The 15,513-nt window shown below is 42.1% G+C and overlaps 1 protein-coding gene across 2 annotated transcripts; it reads left to right on the forward strand.

Annotated features, from left to right (window-relative positions):
• Positions 1-15,462, forward strand: EFCAB14 (EF-hand calcium binding domain 14). 2 transcript variants are annotated; one of them, XM_021528989.2, is made up of 11 exons: positions 1-326; positions 1,205-1,353; positions 4,348-4,493; positions 6,092-6,190; positions 7,856-7,966; positions 8,546-8,623; positions 9,482-9,673; positions 10,343-10,423; positions 11,263-11,374; positions 11,745-11,876; positions 12,703-15,462. In XM_021528989.2, exons 1-11 carry the CDS (start codon positions 148-150, stop codon positions 12,876-12,878), a joined length of 1,455 nt encoding a protein of 484 aa, XP_021384664.1. In that variant the 5' UTR covers positions 1-147; the 3' UTR covers positions 12,879-15,462. The 2 variants fall into 2 exon arrangements, with proteins under 2 accessions (XP_021384664.1, XP_021384656.1); XM_021528981.2 differs by having other exon boundaries at positions 4-326; positions 8,543-8,623.
• The last annotated feature ends 51 nt before the right edge of the window (positions 15,463-15,513 follow it).

The raw sequence follows: 15,513 nt of genomic DNA on the forward strand, positions 1-15,513 counted from the left end.
AGCCGCGGCCCCGCGGAGCGCCTGTAGCCGCCGCCGGGCCGCAGGCTGGCCAGCCGGGGCGCGCTGGCGGCGGCCGAGGAGAAGGAGAAGGAGGAGGAGGAGGCAGGCGGGAGCCAGCCGCCGGCCGCGCCGCCGCCCCACAAGAGGATGAAGAAGCGGAAGGAGCTGAACGCCCTGATCGGCCTGGCCGCCGACGGCCGCAGGAAGAAACCCGCCAAGAAGGGCTCGGGGCACCGGCTGCTGCGCACCGAGCCGCCCGCCTCCGACTCCGAGTCCAGCTCCGAGGAGGAGGAGGAGTTCGCAGGGGCGCGGGGCCGCTGCGGGAAGTGAGTGCCGGGCGGAGCGGGCCCGGGTGCGCAGCGGGGCTGGAAGGGGCTGTGCGAGCCCGGGGACGGCCCGGGCACACCCGGAGCCGCGCTGAGCGCGTCCGACCCCGCAGCTCGCCTGTCAGGGGATTGAAGCATCATCGAGTCGCAGAACGGCTTGGCTTGGAAGGGACCTTGAAAGATCCCTTCCTTAAAGATCACCTAGTTCCACCCCCCCCCAGCCACCCCCAGGGGCAGCTCCCGCTGGACCATCCTCTGGCTTTTTATTATTTTGTTTTTTTCTGTTTTGTGCTCGTCGCAGCACAAGTCCCTGTGGACTAAATTTGGGGACAGCTCCTGGAGATGCTGGGTGCAGTTATCCCTGTGTGCGTGCGTATCGTGGCACTGTCCTGCGAGCTGGTTTTCTCGGGAACGTGCCAATAAATAAGCTTTTCTGTTAAGTAACAGCATTAATAATGGGCATCTGTGCATACCTTAAAGTAGGCATGTCTCGGGGAAATCTGAGCTTTCACAATTTAGAATGCTCTAGAAGTACTTGCCTGTAACATTATGGTAATACCTTGTCTTGAAGTGTGTTTTTCAAGCTATCAAGCAGATGTGCCTGACATAAGTTTATGTCAGTAGAGCAGAATATTTCAGTAAAGGAAACCTGACAGCTGCTTTTAAATATGCTAGATGTGCCTACTGAGGATAAACTGAGTAGAGAGTAACAGCCCTGGCCTGACTTTATTTGTTCCTGAAAATGCTCTTTGTTAGCCCCTTGTCAGCCAAAATGTGTGTTGTTACAACACTGTCCCTTACTTTGCTGGAACAGCATTTAAAATAACACTTTTCCATGCACTGCTGTACATTCACAAGCTGTTATTTGTTTTCTGCAGGGGAGATTACCTGCGATGCTGCAGGTTCTGTTACCCTCTGTGTGCGTTCGTCATTCTTGCTGCTTGTGTGGTCGCCTGTGTTGGCTTGGTCTGGATGCAGGTGGCTCTCAAGGATGATTTGGATGCAATAAAGGAGAAGTTTCGAACTAGTAAGTATGAATGTAACTACTATTTCACATTTTATTTGGGCAGTATGAAGAGTTTTAGTTGCTTGCCTGCTCAAAGTCTGAAAATAGAGTAGACAACATCTGAATTGAGGAGTGCTCTGAGCCATGAACACAGAGACTTGGGGAATCCAAGGTGAATGTTATATATTCTTGCCTGCTCTGTATCTTTTGAGGAGCAGGGACACTGGACTGGCTGGGCCTGTAGTTGCTTGTATAAACATTTCTAAAATTCCTGATTTTGGTCTTCAAAGTGCTCTCTTCCAAAGAAAGACCCTGTTTAAAAAGTTCTGATCAGACCTGTCAAAGCAGTCTAGGGAATTTTGAAAAAAAAAAATCAAGAAAAATTATGTTGTCTTGAACTCTTAAAACCTCTGATACTTGCTATGGAATTACGGCAATTGGAATGTTGCTTCAGTAATATATTTTCTCTCTGTATGCATGTTTATTTTGCTTGCACTGACATGTTCTTGTTCAGCTTTTACATCAGGTTATGTGTGGTGTAGAGTTAATATGTTTAATACTTTGAAGTGTTTTGCTTGTAAAGCTCAGGTTTTGTCCGTCCATGTCAAGATTTCCATGCCAAGATTTTCACTGTAATAACTTCTATAGGCTGAGGTATAACAAATGGGGATATGTGCATGTAAGGTATGCCCTTGGCTCACTGTACCTCACCCCTGGGTACAAGATGTGTTCTGGTGCCTTATATTAGGAGTGTTTAAAATCCTGTGTAGATTGAAAAAGGTAAGCAAAGGTGTTGCCTTGGTCGTGATAAAAGAGGCATTGAGGAAATGTGTGGAGAAGTTCTTGGTGTTGGTGTTGAGGTGTTCCTGTTCAGGCATGTGAGGTGAGGAGTTGACTGCCAAGGTGGAACAGGGTGGCTGATTGTGAAAGAATTGCTGATAGATGTGCTTTTGTGTTAAGTGATACTGAACTCTAAAAGTTAGCTGCAGTTGCTGTCCACCGGTTCTGCAGGATACCTTCAGTTGCAGGTGCTGCTTTGTGGCTGGGAGAGTTCCCAGCAGTGGCTGTTCCTGTGTTCTGGGTCAGCAGCTGCTGCCCCTCATGGACTGCTCCCCTTTAAGGGTGTGCTGGTGGTAAAAGTTTTGCAGGAGGACAGCGTTTGTTGGCTTTGGTGTAGTTAAATTTCATCATTCCTGTTCAACACAGAGCTCTTTGTTAAAGCAGCTGTTCTCCCTGAGTGTGTTCTCCCTGTTTGGCAATTACAGATGGCCTTGTTTTCCTCTTAATAGCTTTGATAGAAAAGCTGTGCATTTAATACTTTGCCTGGTGATAAACGTGTCAGATTTCCTTGCCATCATAATACCATGCCTAGAAGCTGGATGGGAGCCTCATAATGAGGCACAGCATTTAAATACAACAACAAAAAAAAGCAGGCAGCAAGAACAACCTGGTTCCCAAACGTAACATTTTGTCTTGGTGAAATGTGTGGGTGAACAGAGAAACAAAGGCATGTGACCCATCTGTTGTACAGCAAGTTTGGAAAAGGAACCTTTCTCTGAATCTTCATCCAGACTTTTTTCCCCATAAGAGCAGATGTTTGTGACAGTATTGGTATGTTCTGCCATTCTTTGCACAAAGTGAGTGTGGGATGAGTGCTTTTTATAAACAAGACGTCTTTGCATCAAGTGTCTTTGAAATAGGAGGAAGTCATGTAGTGTTTTCCCTTCAGTTGTCAGCAATGATGCTAAGAACATGTGGCATTTAACCTTCCTAGTGCTGCAAAAAACTTCAAGTGGAGTGCCACTGTTCACTGTGAGAGTGACAAAATGGAAAATAATTTTGCTACAAGGGCCTATGAAAACATGAGATTCAGTGTGAGCTGCTTGTATCAAATGCACAAATTAGTTCTCAGTCTGTTTTGGCTAACATACGCCTTTTAAGATCTTACTTACCCAGAAGCATTGTTTGGACCTGGGTGATCCAGTGGATTTCTTTGCACCTGGAAGGTATTTTTAGAACTTGCTTAAAGAGAAGTGAGGTAGGTTTCTGCATATGCACAGCTTTCTAATTTGGTGTCTTTGGGCACACTCTACAGGCTTCTCCTATTTGACTGGATGGGTCACACTTGGAAATTTGTTCTGGGATCTGCCAGCTACACATCACAGAGGTCCCACTGCTCTTGGCAGTCTGCTCTGAACCATGGCTGTTGTGGGGCCTTCAGAGCTGCCTTACAGGGTGGATATGGATTTTGGGGGACTCTTGTCATCTTCATCTCAAAACCTTTGCTTATTTGTTTCTCAGTCCTAGGGGTTTAGGATTGTCTCACAGCACAGCTAAACAGCTTAGTCACTGCAGATCTGGAAGAGCTGCATTTCTGAGGCTCAATGGAATTGCTTTGAGCTGCATGTTTCCCCCTTCCTGTAGTATTAATTGCAGTAGTAACTGACTTAATTTCCAGGGACCTTGTTTACGGATTTGTTTACCAACAGGCTAGGCCTAGGCTTACACATTATTTTTGCAGTTGTCTTTCTGTCACACAGAGCAACTAATTACATTAGTCTCCTTGGAATTCACTTCATCCTCAGCAGCCCCTCTGCAGGCTTGAAAAGGACACTGAGGTTTATTTCACCTGCCTCCTTTACCCTGGGACTGTTGGCAACTCTTTATTCACAGGCCCATTACTGTTTCCTATTCCCCTGTGGAGGTAATGCAAAATAACTGCACTAAATAAAGACCTACTGAGGTTTGCCAGAATGACAGGACTTTGCAAAGCGTTAAATTTAGTACAGTCTCTCTGGGTTCTCTCTGCAGATATTGGTACTCTTAAAACAAAAAAGAGCTGTCATTCTGAGCAAACACTGAATTCAGACTGGCAATAAAACCTGTATGTAGAAACTCTTACTGCCTTATCTCACTGTTGTGGATGTTGCTGTTTGTAATTTGTTTTACACCTTTTAGTGTTGTTTACTTGGATTTTTGTTTTGGTTTGCCTTTAATTATTTTTCATTTTTTTAGTGGAATCTAATCAAAAGACATCATTCCAAGAAATTCCTAAACTGAATGAAGATTTGGTGCAGAACCAAAAGCAGCTAGAACAAATTGAGACTGGAGAACTGGGGCTGAGTAAAATTTGGATAAATATCACAGAGATCAATAAACAGGTGAGAGGGAATCAGTCCTTGGTTTTCAAAAAAATAAAATATTCCATTCAGTTATTTTTAATGGAAATTAATTTTATCTAAGGACTTCTGTGGCCAAATACGTAGCTTTTATTTTTAAAGTTCAAATAGAGTATAAACCTCATTATAAACAAGCAAGAAACATCTTGAGCATCCAGCTGGGCTGGAGACTGATCACAAAAAGAGAAATTGCATAACTGGTGGAGGGAGTTCAGGCAGAATTTGAAAGAACCAGGAACTGTGCAGTTCTTAATTTTCCTGCCAAATAGTTGTGATGCTTCTGATGAGAGATTTGACATTTCAAATTCTTGAGATCATTTTGTGGGTGTGGAAAGAGTTACCTGACACAGGTAACTGCTACAGACTATGGCCTGGTGTCCTGTGAATATAAAACCTGCTCACACACACTCAGCCTCTGAGCTGATGTAAATGTTGGCTCTGTTGATGGGGCTAGAACTAAGCCACTTACCAGAGAGCTCTTTGCTCAGCTGCTCTATTAACTCACTCTTCAAATGAAGCATCCAGCAAGGCTTTTACTGAAATTTCTGCCCTGGAGGGTAAAAGTTCAGAGCTGTTCACAGTGAATCATATCAAGAGGTGTGTGTGGGGAACTCTTCTTGACCCAGGTGCTCTGGTTTAATTTGTTAGAGTACTGAGGTGCCTGCTTAGATTGATTTTTCTTCAGTCCCATGTGGTGGTTAAGTGCTTACTGGGGCACATCTGAAAATTTGATTTGCTTTCTTTAGCATCTCGCTGTTGTAGCCACAGTTATTCAGGCTCTTCATGAGACTTAAAATGCTCTTATCTGCACCTGACTTAAAGACACTGGCATGTGGTTCTTGCAGGCCCTCAGGTTACTTCAGGGTCTGGTTAGAATCTGTGTCAAGTCTTCAGGGGATCAAAATTTTCTTGCTGTTTTTTATCCGTGAATTGCTGGGATGTGCTGCTGGGAGGAATCTCAGCCAGTGTTCACAGCTGTGAGCTACAGAGTCTGCATGCCAGCTGGTTAACATTGACCTAATGCAAAATTAGGATCTTTTCCTCAACTTGCAAAACAGCATTGTTCTTTAACCAGAAGAAAGTGAGTTTTAGTCTCTTTTCCACTTGTCTAGCAGCGGGTTTGGATGATAGGTGCAACTTTGCCCATCACTCAGCTGGAGAGGTTGCATGGCTTTGCTGGGTTTTGCCAGACAGGTGTCATTGCTAAATACAGAGGTGGGTGATGGTTTCCTCCACATGAAGATTTCTTGCACAATTTTAAGTCTTTCTTGGGCAACAGCCTGTCCCTAAGAGGATGACTGTAAAACTGGCAGAGGTACCTTACTGAAAAGGAGGGGTTTCTGTGGCTTTCATTTGGTTTTAAACAATAGTAAAAAAAACATGCTTTTTGCAAGAGGCAGAATATCTTTAATGTAGCCTAGGCAGGATTTCTAACCTAGAGACAGGGGTAGGTTTTGTGTGTACATGTATAATTTTGTATTGCCTTATGTTTTAATGTTTTACATTAAGCCGTCAGTACTGGGGGAGGTCAGAATCAGGTTTGTGCTGCCTAATTTTAAGTACTCCTTTTTTGGTTTTAGATATCAGTATTGACCTCAACAGTAAATCATCTCAAAAACAATATAAAATCTGCTGCTGACCTGATTTCTCTTCCCCTCACAGTAGAGAAACTTCAGAAGGTAAGTACTGTAAACGTGGCTATCACTAAATGTGTTCTGTGAGTTAAGCTGCAGCTGGGCTCTTGGGGATAGCACTGACAGCAGGAGCTACTGGAGTTGCAAGGAGTATTTGCTTTTCTTGTCTTTAAAATTTGACTTCATAAATTGTATGGTCCTGTAATAATGTGTGGTAGGTAAAAAAAATTAAAGGCCTTGCTTATTTATCCCTTTTGGAGATGCATTTGTTTGTATTCTGCTGTCTCTTGTGTACTTTGGAGCTGATCTTTCTGGTTACTTTCCTTCAAGTTGCTAATCTTAATATCATGTGAGACACTTGGAAAACTGCATGCAAGTATGTGGTTTGTTTAGATTTTTTAATTGGAAAATGAAATGTATTGCTTTCTGTTAATACAATATCTTACTGTGTGCCTTACTGAGCATTCTTTACAAAGAACTGTCCTGTTTATTTAGGTTAAAAGAATGGCTTCTTGAAATGTACCTGGTTATTCCATGGCAGTTCTATTTATTTAGCAATAAACATTTATGTTGGGCTAACAGCTAATGTTAGTCCAGTCTTTCTAGCATTATGGGTTTCCACATCTCATTTCCTATCCCTACGAAATTAATGTATAATCAACAAGCTATTGATATGCAAAGCAATGAGTGTGGTTTGGCTGATGGAGCTGCCAGGATTTCTTTTTCTGGGAGGAGTACAAAGCTGTTTCCTAAGCTCCTTATTTGCTGCTACAAGCAGGCTGGATTTTCACTGTGTCCTGGTCAGAAGCAATTCTGAAGGGGTGTTGTTATCAGGGGTGTGGCAGCAGGACCTGGGCAGTGATTGTCCTCCTGTACTGGGCCCTGGTGAGGCCACACCTCAAATCCTGTGCCCAGGTCTGGGCCCCTCATTTCAGGAAGGACATTGAGGGGCTGGAGAGTGTCCAGAGAAGGGCAGTGGAGCTGGGGAAGGGTCTGGAGCCCAAATCTGAGGAGGAGCAGCTGGGGGGTGTTTAGCCTGGAAAAAAGGAGGCTCAGGGGGGACCTTATCACTCTCCACAACTCCTTGGAAGGAGGTTGTAGTCAGGTGGGGGGTCAAGCTGTTCTCTCAAGTGACAAGTGATAGGACAAGAGGAAATAACCTCTGTGCCAGTGGAGGTTTAGATTGGATAACAGGAAAAATTTCTTTGCTGAATGTGTTGTCAAACAGTGGAGCTGCTGCAGTTGCCCTGAAGGTATTTAAAGAGCTTAGTGACGTGGATTAATGGTAGACTTGGCATTGCTGAGTTAACAGCTGGACTCAGTCTTAGGGGTCCTTGCCAACCTAAGTGATCCTATGACAAGATTGCCTTTCTTATGTGGGATTTGGTTTTCTTGAGCCTTTTTCCTTCCAGGTACCATTCCTGGAAATAAGGATGCCTGCTGGTGTTAAAATCCTGTAAGGATTACTGAGGGAATTCCTCTTGGGCAGTGGCTTTTGTTCTTGAGGTCCTCCAGGGCACAAATTGCATTGGGTGGAGTTTGCAGTTTTGAGTGCAAAAAAACTTCCCAATTCTTCAAAGTCATGTGCCTGATTTTGTGGCATTCTGCCTTCTGTTTTTTCACTAACAAAACATTGTGTTTAGCTGGTTGGTATTTTGGGACAGTGCAGTTTGGGGAAGGCTGAGTTTTCTGTCATCTTTTTTATTGCAGACTGTAGCCAACATAGGTAGCACCCTTACCAGTGTGGCTCATGATGTTGAAAATATACAGACAGTTATTGAGGAATACAAGAAATCCATAGAAATTCTCCAGAATGATGTGGTAAGAAAAATGCACTGCTTTAACACTGCTTAATATGAAGCAAGTTAAAGAAATGCTTTAAGTTTGGGGATGTCAGACTATCAATACAGTTTGTTGGTTGAATTAAGAATCTACATAAGGATGAAATGACTGAATGTCTTCAGAAGAAACTACTCACTGTATTTATCCTGACCTCTCACTTGGGATTAACAAACTGAACTGATAATTACAGTTTTTCAGCTAAACTGCAATACAAGAATACTTGCAGATAAAATCTAAATTAGACACATAATTAAGCTTGATTGAGTCAGTGGGTGCTCTAAAAACATTGCAGATATGGCAGCGTGTATGGAAGCAGTGAAATGTGTATCATATTACTTCATCAAATGGGGAAGAGTTAATTAGGAGGCTTTAATAAAAATAAATTTGGACCTTATGTGTTTGAAAGAGAAAACTATTAACCTAGTTAAGATACTGCATGCACACTAAGACCTGAGTGACTGTACTTGTAACAAAACATCCTTAGCTACAGTCTGCCAGTTATTAAACACTTATTCACAGGGATTTTGTAACACAATTTTCTACTTCTTTCCTTAGAAGGAATTAAAACAGCTGCCTTCAGTTCCCTCCACTGTTGTGCCAAGGACTGAGGGAAATCAGACAGAATACTGCAAAAAGGTATTTTTCTCCCTTGCATAAGGAATTTTGGTACAATTGTCATGGATATGTAACTTACCCGTGTGTTTTGCAGTGTTGTAGTGTGCAAAAAGTATGTTTTTTATCAAGACAATGTAGATAGCATGCTTTAAAGCAAATAATAAGGTAATTTTGCTCTAGTGTGTTCCTGTGTATGTGCAAACAGGAAGGTGCCCTGGTCTGAAAGTGGGGTTTTTTTGTGTTCTGACTGAGTGAGGAGTAAAAAGAGTGAAACCAATATCTGACAGATTGTAGGTGTGCTTTGCTAAAGTAAATGAAAATAAGGCTCTTAGTAGAGTGGATTTTATGGCAGGTACTTGCTAATCTGAACGAACTTGGGAGTGGCATGTACTGAGTCACTCTTCACTGTAATGAGGTAGGGAAAACAATAATTCAGCAACCAAAAAAAAAGAAAAAGGTTAATGTGTAGGTGTTTAGCTGAATGGGTTGGAACAGAATGATTACATTTAACACAGTCAATATCTTCCTCAAAAATGAATCCTGTATATAAATATGCCCAGTACATGCTTTCTTGGGAATAATCATTGTTGTGCTTACAAAGCTTGACCTGGAAAATTAGATGAATAGACTTTCTGTGTTCACTGCACAGCTGAAGTGATTATATTAGCCACAAAAAGGTTAGCCCCGGGGAAGAATCTCCGTTTCAAACTTTCAGAAAGTTGGAATAGCTTTCTGGAAGCTTCCAGTTGGATGTTTTCAGTGGTGTCAGTGGAGAGCCAGCCCAAAGTCTGCCCAGTTAAACTGGGTCAGTCATGTTGTTAATAGCAGGAGTTGCTACAGAGGTTGGGTAAACTGACACATGCTCTGTTTATATTTCAGGAAAGCCAGGCACTGCATGCAGCTTTGGAACAGCTAAATAATACTGTAGTGGTGTACCAAAAGTTGAATGGCATCAAGCTTCTAAATATGGATTCAGCCATTGGCAACCTCAGCCGGAAAGTTGCGCTGTTGGAAAACTCTCCCCTGGTTGTGAAAAATCCAGACAAAAGAGAGAACTCATCCACCATCGTGGTAAGTGTTTGATGACTCAGGGTGTCTCCTCAGGCTACCATTTCCCTTACCCTGCAGATACAGCTTTGTATCTGCAGTGTAAGGGAAGATACACTTCAAAATGTCAGAGTTAAACTTGAGCTATTTAGGAGTTCATTTATAAAAGGCTGGAATTTGTTCCTGAACAGATAACCAGTATTAAGAGTGTCTCAGTATTCATTACTTTCCAGGAAGGTGTCCAAAACACTGTGATATTTAAGAGTTGGGTGATTGTTTTATGAGGCAAGATTCACAGACTGAGCTGAGCTTTAGGAATCACTCTGACATAGGTGTCTTAAGACCCACTGAGGGGCTAAGTGGAACTCTACCTTTGTTCAACAGTGGTTAAATTCTGAAAAAAAAAACAATAATAAAAAAAGCCTCCTGAATAAGTTCATACATTCTTCCAGTGTTTTCTGCTTGGCACACTGGGGTCAGTCTGTGAGAGCATGTTCTGTATGTTTAACAACAAAGAGACATGCTGACATTGCTGTGGTAAACTATATAACCCATTTTTGTGGCTTCATATTTATTCTATAATGTATCTGCCCTGGATTATCTCTGCTTAATGTCTGCCAAATTTGAAGGAAAGAAACTCTTTTATAGAAATTGAAAAGCACATGAATAAACTCTGTGGTGTCTTTTTGCTAGGGGAATAATGCAACTACCTCTCTAAAAGTGAAAAATGAAGATCAACTAGATAGTGAAACTCAGTCAAATGAAGAACTGAAGGTAAAGTAAGAAAATACAAGTTACACTGGATTAGTAGAGCATGTAATTGTCTTTCTAAAGATGTTTTAAATGGACCTTAATTGAGGAAAGGTCTGCAGAGAGGCACTAGTGGAGTCAAGGACTTGCTGAAAGCCCCTCTCAGTAATGGTCCATGACTGGCTGGCAGTGAGTATAACTGAATGGCCAGACCGTGGGCTGGGATAGGAGGGGATGCTGCTGAGTTCAGTTGCCATCTGCTGGAAAGAAGGTGGGTGGGTGAACAGGCTGCACTGTCAGTTCTGGGCTTGTACTGATGTGAACTTGACCTATCGTTGGGAATATACCAATGAATAGAGTAAGGGAGCTGCAGATTAAAAAATCTGGGGATTTTACTTTAGCAGAGATGCAGTGGCTCCTGCACAAAGGTATTCACTACTGCAGACAAACCTTTGGAACAATGAAGCAGTTTAGTTAATGTGTAAGTGTTCACTCCAAGTATGCTTGACTGTTTTATATTACAACTTTCTGGTGTCTTGCTCTTTTCTGTGGGAAATACAGAAAGTAAATATCAGATTCTTTTGAAATTAGTGTATGCAAAATAATTGCCTGTTTTTCAGGTTGAAGTACTGATTCTGTTGTTTTCCTGTAGACCATGTGAATTTATTGTCTCTTCCAATAGATTATTTATTTATTTATTGTTTTTAAATTGTGTTTATAATTTTAAACTTCATCAGGCTGGATACCTCAAAGTCAGTCAGAAGTGCTGATAGATTTTAAATAATTACCTTTTCTAGTCTTCTCCATCTGCTGAAGGGGTGCATTTAAGATTTTTTTTTTTTTTATTTTGGGTACATATGCAGGAAGCAGCAACTAGAGATCCTCAGGTATCAAAACTAAAAGAGACTCTTCAGCTGATCAGTGCTCTCACAGGCAAGTCAGAAAATGACAGACCCAATGAGGCATCAAGGAATGGTAAGAATGTCTTGTAACAGTAATCCATAAACTTGGAGGTTCCCTGTGTAATTCAAAGAATTGCTAATTAAGGTGGATAATTAGACCTCAGAGTGGGGAGCAGAAAACACTTCCAAGTCATTCTTTGTATGGGAGTTTATAAATACACACCTCCTAGTGTAGAATGAAAGATTAAAGCTGTGTGACTGTCTCAAAACTGTTCTTTCAATTAAGGTAAAAAGGAACAACACTGCTACATTCTGAAATATTGCAGCTTCTTATCCCATACAGCTACTGTGAAAAACAAATCAGTTGTATTGGATTTTTGTTTGGTTTTGATAGCTGTAGTTCTGTAGAATTAGTAAGACTAATAGAAATTGTTTTGTAACAGTTGAAAGTAGTCAGAGTACTACAGCAAAGCCCACAGACCTTTCAAGGGTGGCTTCAAGGTCAGCTGGTGACAACACAGAGAGGAATGGGCAGCTGAGCCATCTGTCCTTACCAGGAATTTCCAGCATTGAAGGTATGTCCGTTTTAGGCTGACCTTTTCTTCTGAATATTTCATGTAAATGTTTAGGAATAAACATTCTGGGAGGTGCGAGGTCAGATTAAAAAGCTTGACAACTATTGGTTAAAAAAAAAAAAAAAAAAGAAAAGGCAATTAAGAAAAAAACTGAAAGAAGAGCATGTAAAAGAAAATAAAATGATATTTAAGCAGGAGTGTGCATTGTTAGTGAATTATAATTGTTTTGAGTATGAAAGTATTACATTGAGTGCCCCAGAGCCTGGGAGAGAAGTCAAGGGCAGAATTAAGATGCTGAAGGAAAAAGAAGTAGCTATGAGTGTGTATGTTCTGGGGCTTCTTTCTGTTCTGTATTTTCCTTTTTTTTTCTGAGAGAACACTGCCTGGTCAGATGAATAGTTTCTGGATCTTGCTGTTCAGTCTCTTCAGCTCCTGAAAGGGCAACTCTTTGCATCAGGAAGTGAATAGACACTTCCCTTTATATCATCTGTCCTGTTGGTATAGCAACAGTCATTCAGAGCTTGCTTTTGTGGGGGATCGCTGCATCTGTATGCAGTCAGTGGTTGTAAAATGGGCTGTTAGTTGTAGCCAGAAAAAGGGATTACTTTGTCCAGATTTAGTGTCATTTAATCCAGAAATGTTCATGCTTTTTTCTCCTAAACTGTTACCAGCAGCTTGTGACAACACAGGAGCAAACTCCTCACTCAGTGTTGCTGTATGTAATTACTGGGTACTAAGAGTCAGTGCTGTAAAACTGGGAAAGCAGCTTATGGGATGTTCCTCTGTACCTAAAGGAGCTGTTTCTCAATCCTTGTTCTCTTTGCAGATCTTCAGAAACTGTTTGAAAAAGCACCTGCTGATGCTGATGGAAAACTCTCATACAAAGATCTTCAAAAGCTGTTTGGCTCCACAGCCCAAGAATCACAGAGCTTTAAGGAGTTTGACACAGATGGAGATGAGAAATACACACTAAAAGAACTGAGATTAGCATTAGGTGTATAGGGTGCATGTTTAGAAATGTGATACTGGTGGATGTCACTGTAGCTAAAAGAAGCTACAGGACATGAAAAACTACAGCTGCACCTTCCCAGTGTTATACTAATCTTTGGAGCTAAATTACTGTACACATTGCCACCTCTTTGTTTCAGCTGCATTTATTGAAAAGAAATTTACAAATTTATATGTCAGTAGGACATAATATTGGGACTTTGTTAAAATCCAGGAAATTCCCAAACTTGGAAACATTTTCCTCTCGTTATTTCCTTTTCAAAGGAAGTTATTGCTTATAATTTAAAATGTGTACATACTAAAATAAAACTATGGTTTTATATTTCACTGAAATTTGCCTTAAATTAGAGAGCTGCACTTTATGTAGAGCAGAAGGAAAATCTGTCTTGTGGAGATGGGCTGCTTCTGCTTGTAAATATTTGAGATAGAGTAAATTATGGATATTTAAGGACAAGTTGTGTCAGGGACTGTGTTGGTAGTAAGCTGTTTCTAATGAGAGACTGAGCTTGGAATGGAAGTTTAACAGATTCACCTAAATTTCTGATTTTTGCTAAGTATATCCATGAAAAAATTTGGCCTCAGAGCAAAGCAGGAGGGATCAGTCATGCCCATCTATAGCAGGATGTATTTTTAAAGGGAAGAGTTGAAAGTGTTTTTATATCACGAGCCTACAGGAGCAATTAACTTGCCGAGTGCTTGAGTTTTCACTTCAGCGTTGTTTAAGCTTTGGTGTGTTGCATTCAGATTATATTTTGTGAGATGAGCCTATTTATTTTTTTTAAATGAACACATTTAATAGCTTTAACAGATGCTTAAGAGGTAAAAGCCTACAGTGCAGCCTGCTGAGCAGCACCTGAGCAGTTCCCATCTCAGCGGTGCTCTGCTACACTCTAGGAGTGTGAGAGGGTGGGAAGGCCCAGAGAACCCTTGTGAGCTTTTTCCTGATTATTGTGACCCTGATCCCTTCTTGGTACCTTTATTTTTTGTGTCCTTGCCAGCAGGATGTAAAAAGCTGTGTAGGCATGTGCAATTGCATCATCATTCTCTACTGACACGTGGTTTGTGAGGTTTCCTTACTAGAGGAACTTAAAAGATTTGTTCATAGTAGTGGATTTGAACACAGAGTTGTATTTATTACCTTCTGGAACATAGAAAAATGACTTTTGCAGAGGGGATTCTCTCTTTCAGGCTAGATCAGGGCCAAGTTGGGTGATTTTGCTCACAAATATCATTGATCTTGTTAAGAGTTTTTTTGCATGATTAGTGAGTTGAAATTGCCCACCTCGCTGAAACATCCTTATGAGGAAGTCAGTTCATAATTGTTCATAATTGTTGACTTTTATATAACTTTAGACTGGATGATCTATCAATAATTATATTTTGGAAGAATGAATCAGCAAAGGAATGTACAAAATGGAACCCTGTTACCCATTTCCTAGGCTTCTTTCACTGTTGCTCTTCCATCCTGTTTGGGTAATGCAGATACCACCCAGTACCAAAATGCTTTTGATGTGACATTTGAAAACACCGTATTTAAAAACAAAACAAAACCAACCAATCTTGGTTTCAGAGAGGACAAGAAGCCAACACTTGCTTCTTGCCACTTCCCATACCTTTTTATACATTACTGTATAAATCCTTTACCAAATAAAGAAAAAAAGCAATAAAATGTAACCATTCTGATATTTTATTTGTACATACTGTATCATAGCCATATGCCAGAGTTTGCAAAATATTTTTGGAAGTTTATTTGTATGAAATTTAACTTTACCTTAAAATTTAAAAGATTATAGTACCGCCTTGTTAATCTTTCAGTGTTTTGTTTTGTTGCAGACTGCTTTACTTCTGGAAGGCTTTCCAGAAAGCAGCAGTAGTGGAAATGCCAGCTAAACCTGATATGTGCCGTTCCACTGCCTGTGCCCAGGGAGCTCAGCTGGGACACAGCTTCCCAGGGCTGCTTCTTAACTTGCATGTCGAAGGCACAGTCGATGGCTGATTGCTGTGGTCACTTGTAGGATGGGCTTGTGCTGTCAATTAGACAAAACCCGAGCATCCCTAAGTACAGTGGTCTGTTTGTGCTGCAGCTGGGAGCACCGGTCCCATCCCAGCGGGGTTTGTGCTGCTCTCCATCCCGCACGCTCCCAAAGCCGTGATGGCAGGCGTGGCCAGGGCTCTCCCTGTTTATTCACAGTGCAGGGGAGAAGCCGTGAGTGCAGTAATAAATACACTCGTCCGGATCGCCTCCCTGCCCTAACTGCAGCTGCTGGCGGGGTACCAGAGGGGCGGCAGGATGCTTTGGGTAGCGACTCCTTGAGGAAAAGGCGATAACCGAGTGACATCAAAAGCAATGAAGTGAGAACAAACAGCAACAGGAAAAGAGTTCTGCCCTGCCCGGCCTTGCTGCTGTGCCGTGATTCCTGGGTTCGCTTTCGGGCTGTACCTGTGGGTTTGGGTGACCGCCACTGTGTCCCTCCCGCTGCGGGTACCGACCTGCGCGGGGAGCGGGGCCGTGCGCGCCGCGCTTGTTCGCTCCGTCATGTATCGCGGCTTTGCTCGCAATAAAAGCTCCTTAAACAGCGTGCGGCTCCGGCCGGTTCCTGGCAGGGCAAGGGGGACGCAGCGGGGCGCG

The sequence above is a fragment of the Lonchura striata genome, chromosome 9 (assembly GCF_046129695.1).
Source record: "Lonchura striata isolate bLonStr1 chromosome 9, bLonStr1.mat, whole genome shotgun sequence".
Taxonomy (NCBI): domain Eukaryota; kingdom Metazoa; phylum Chordata; class Aves; order Passeriformes; family Estrildidae; genus Lonchura; species Lonchura striata.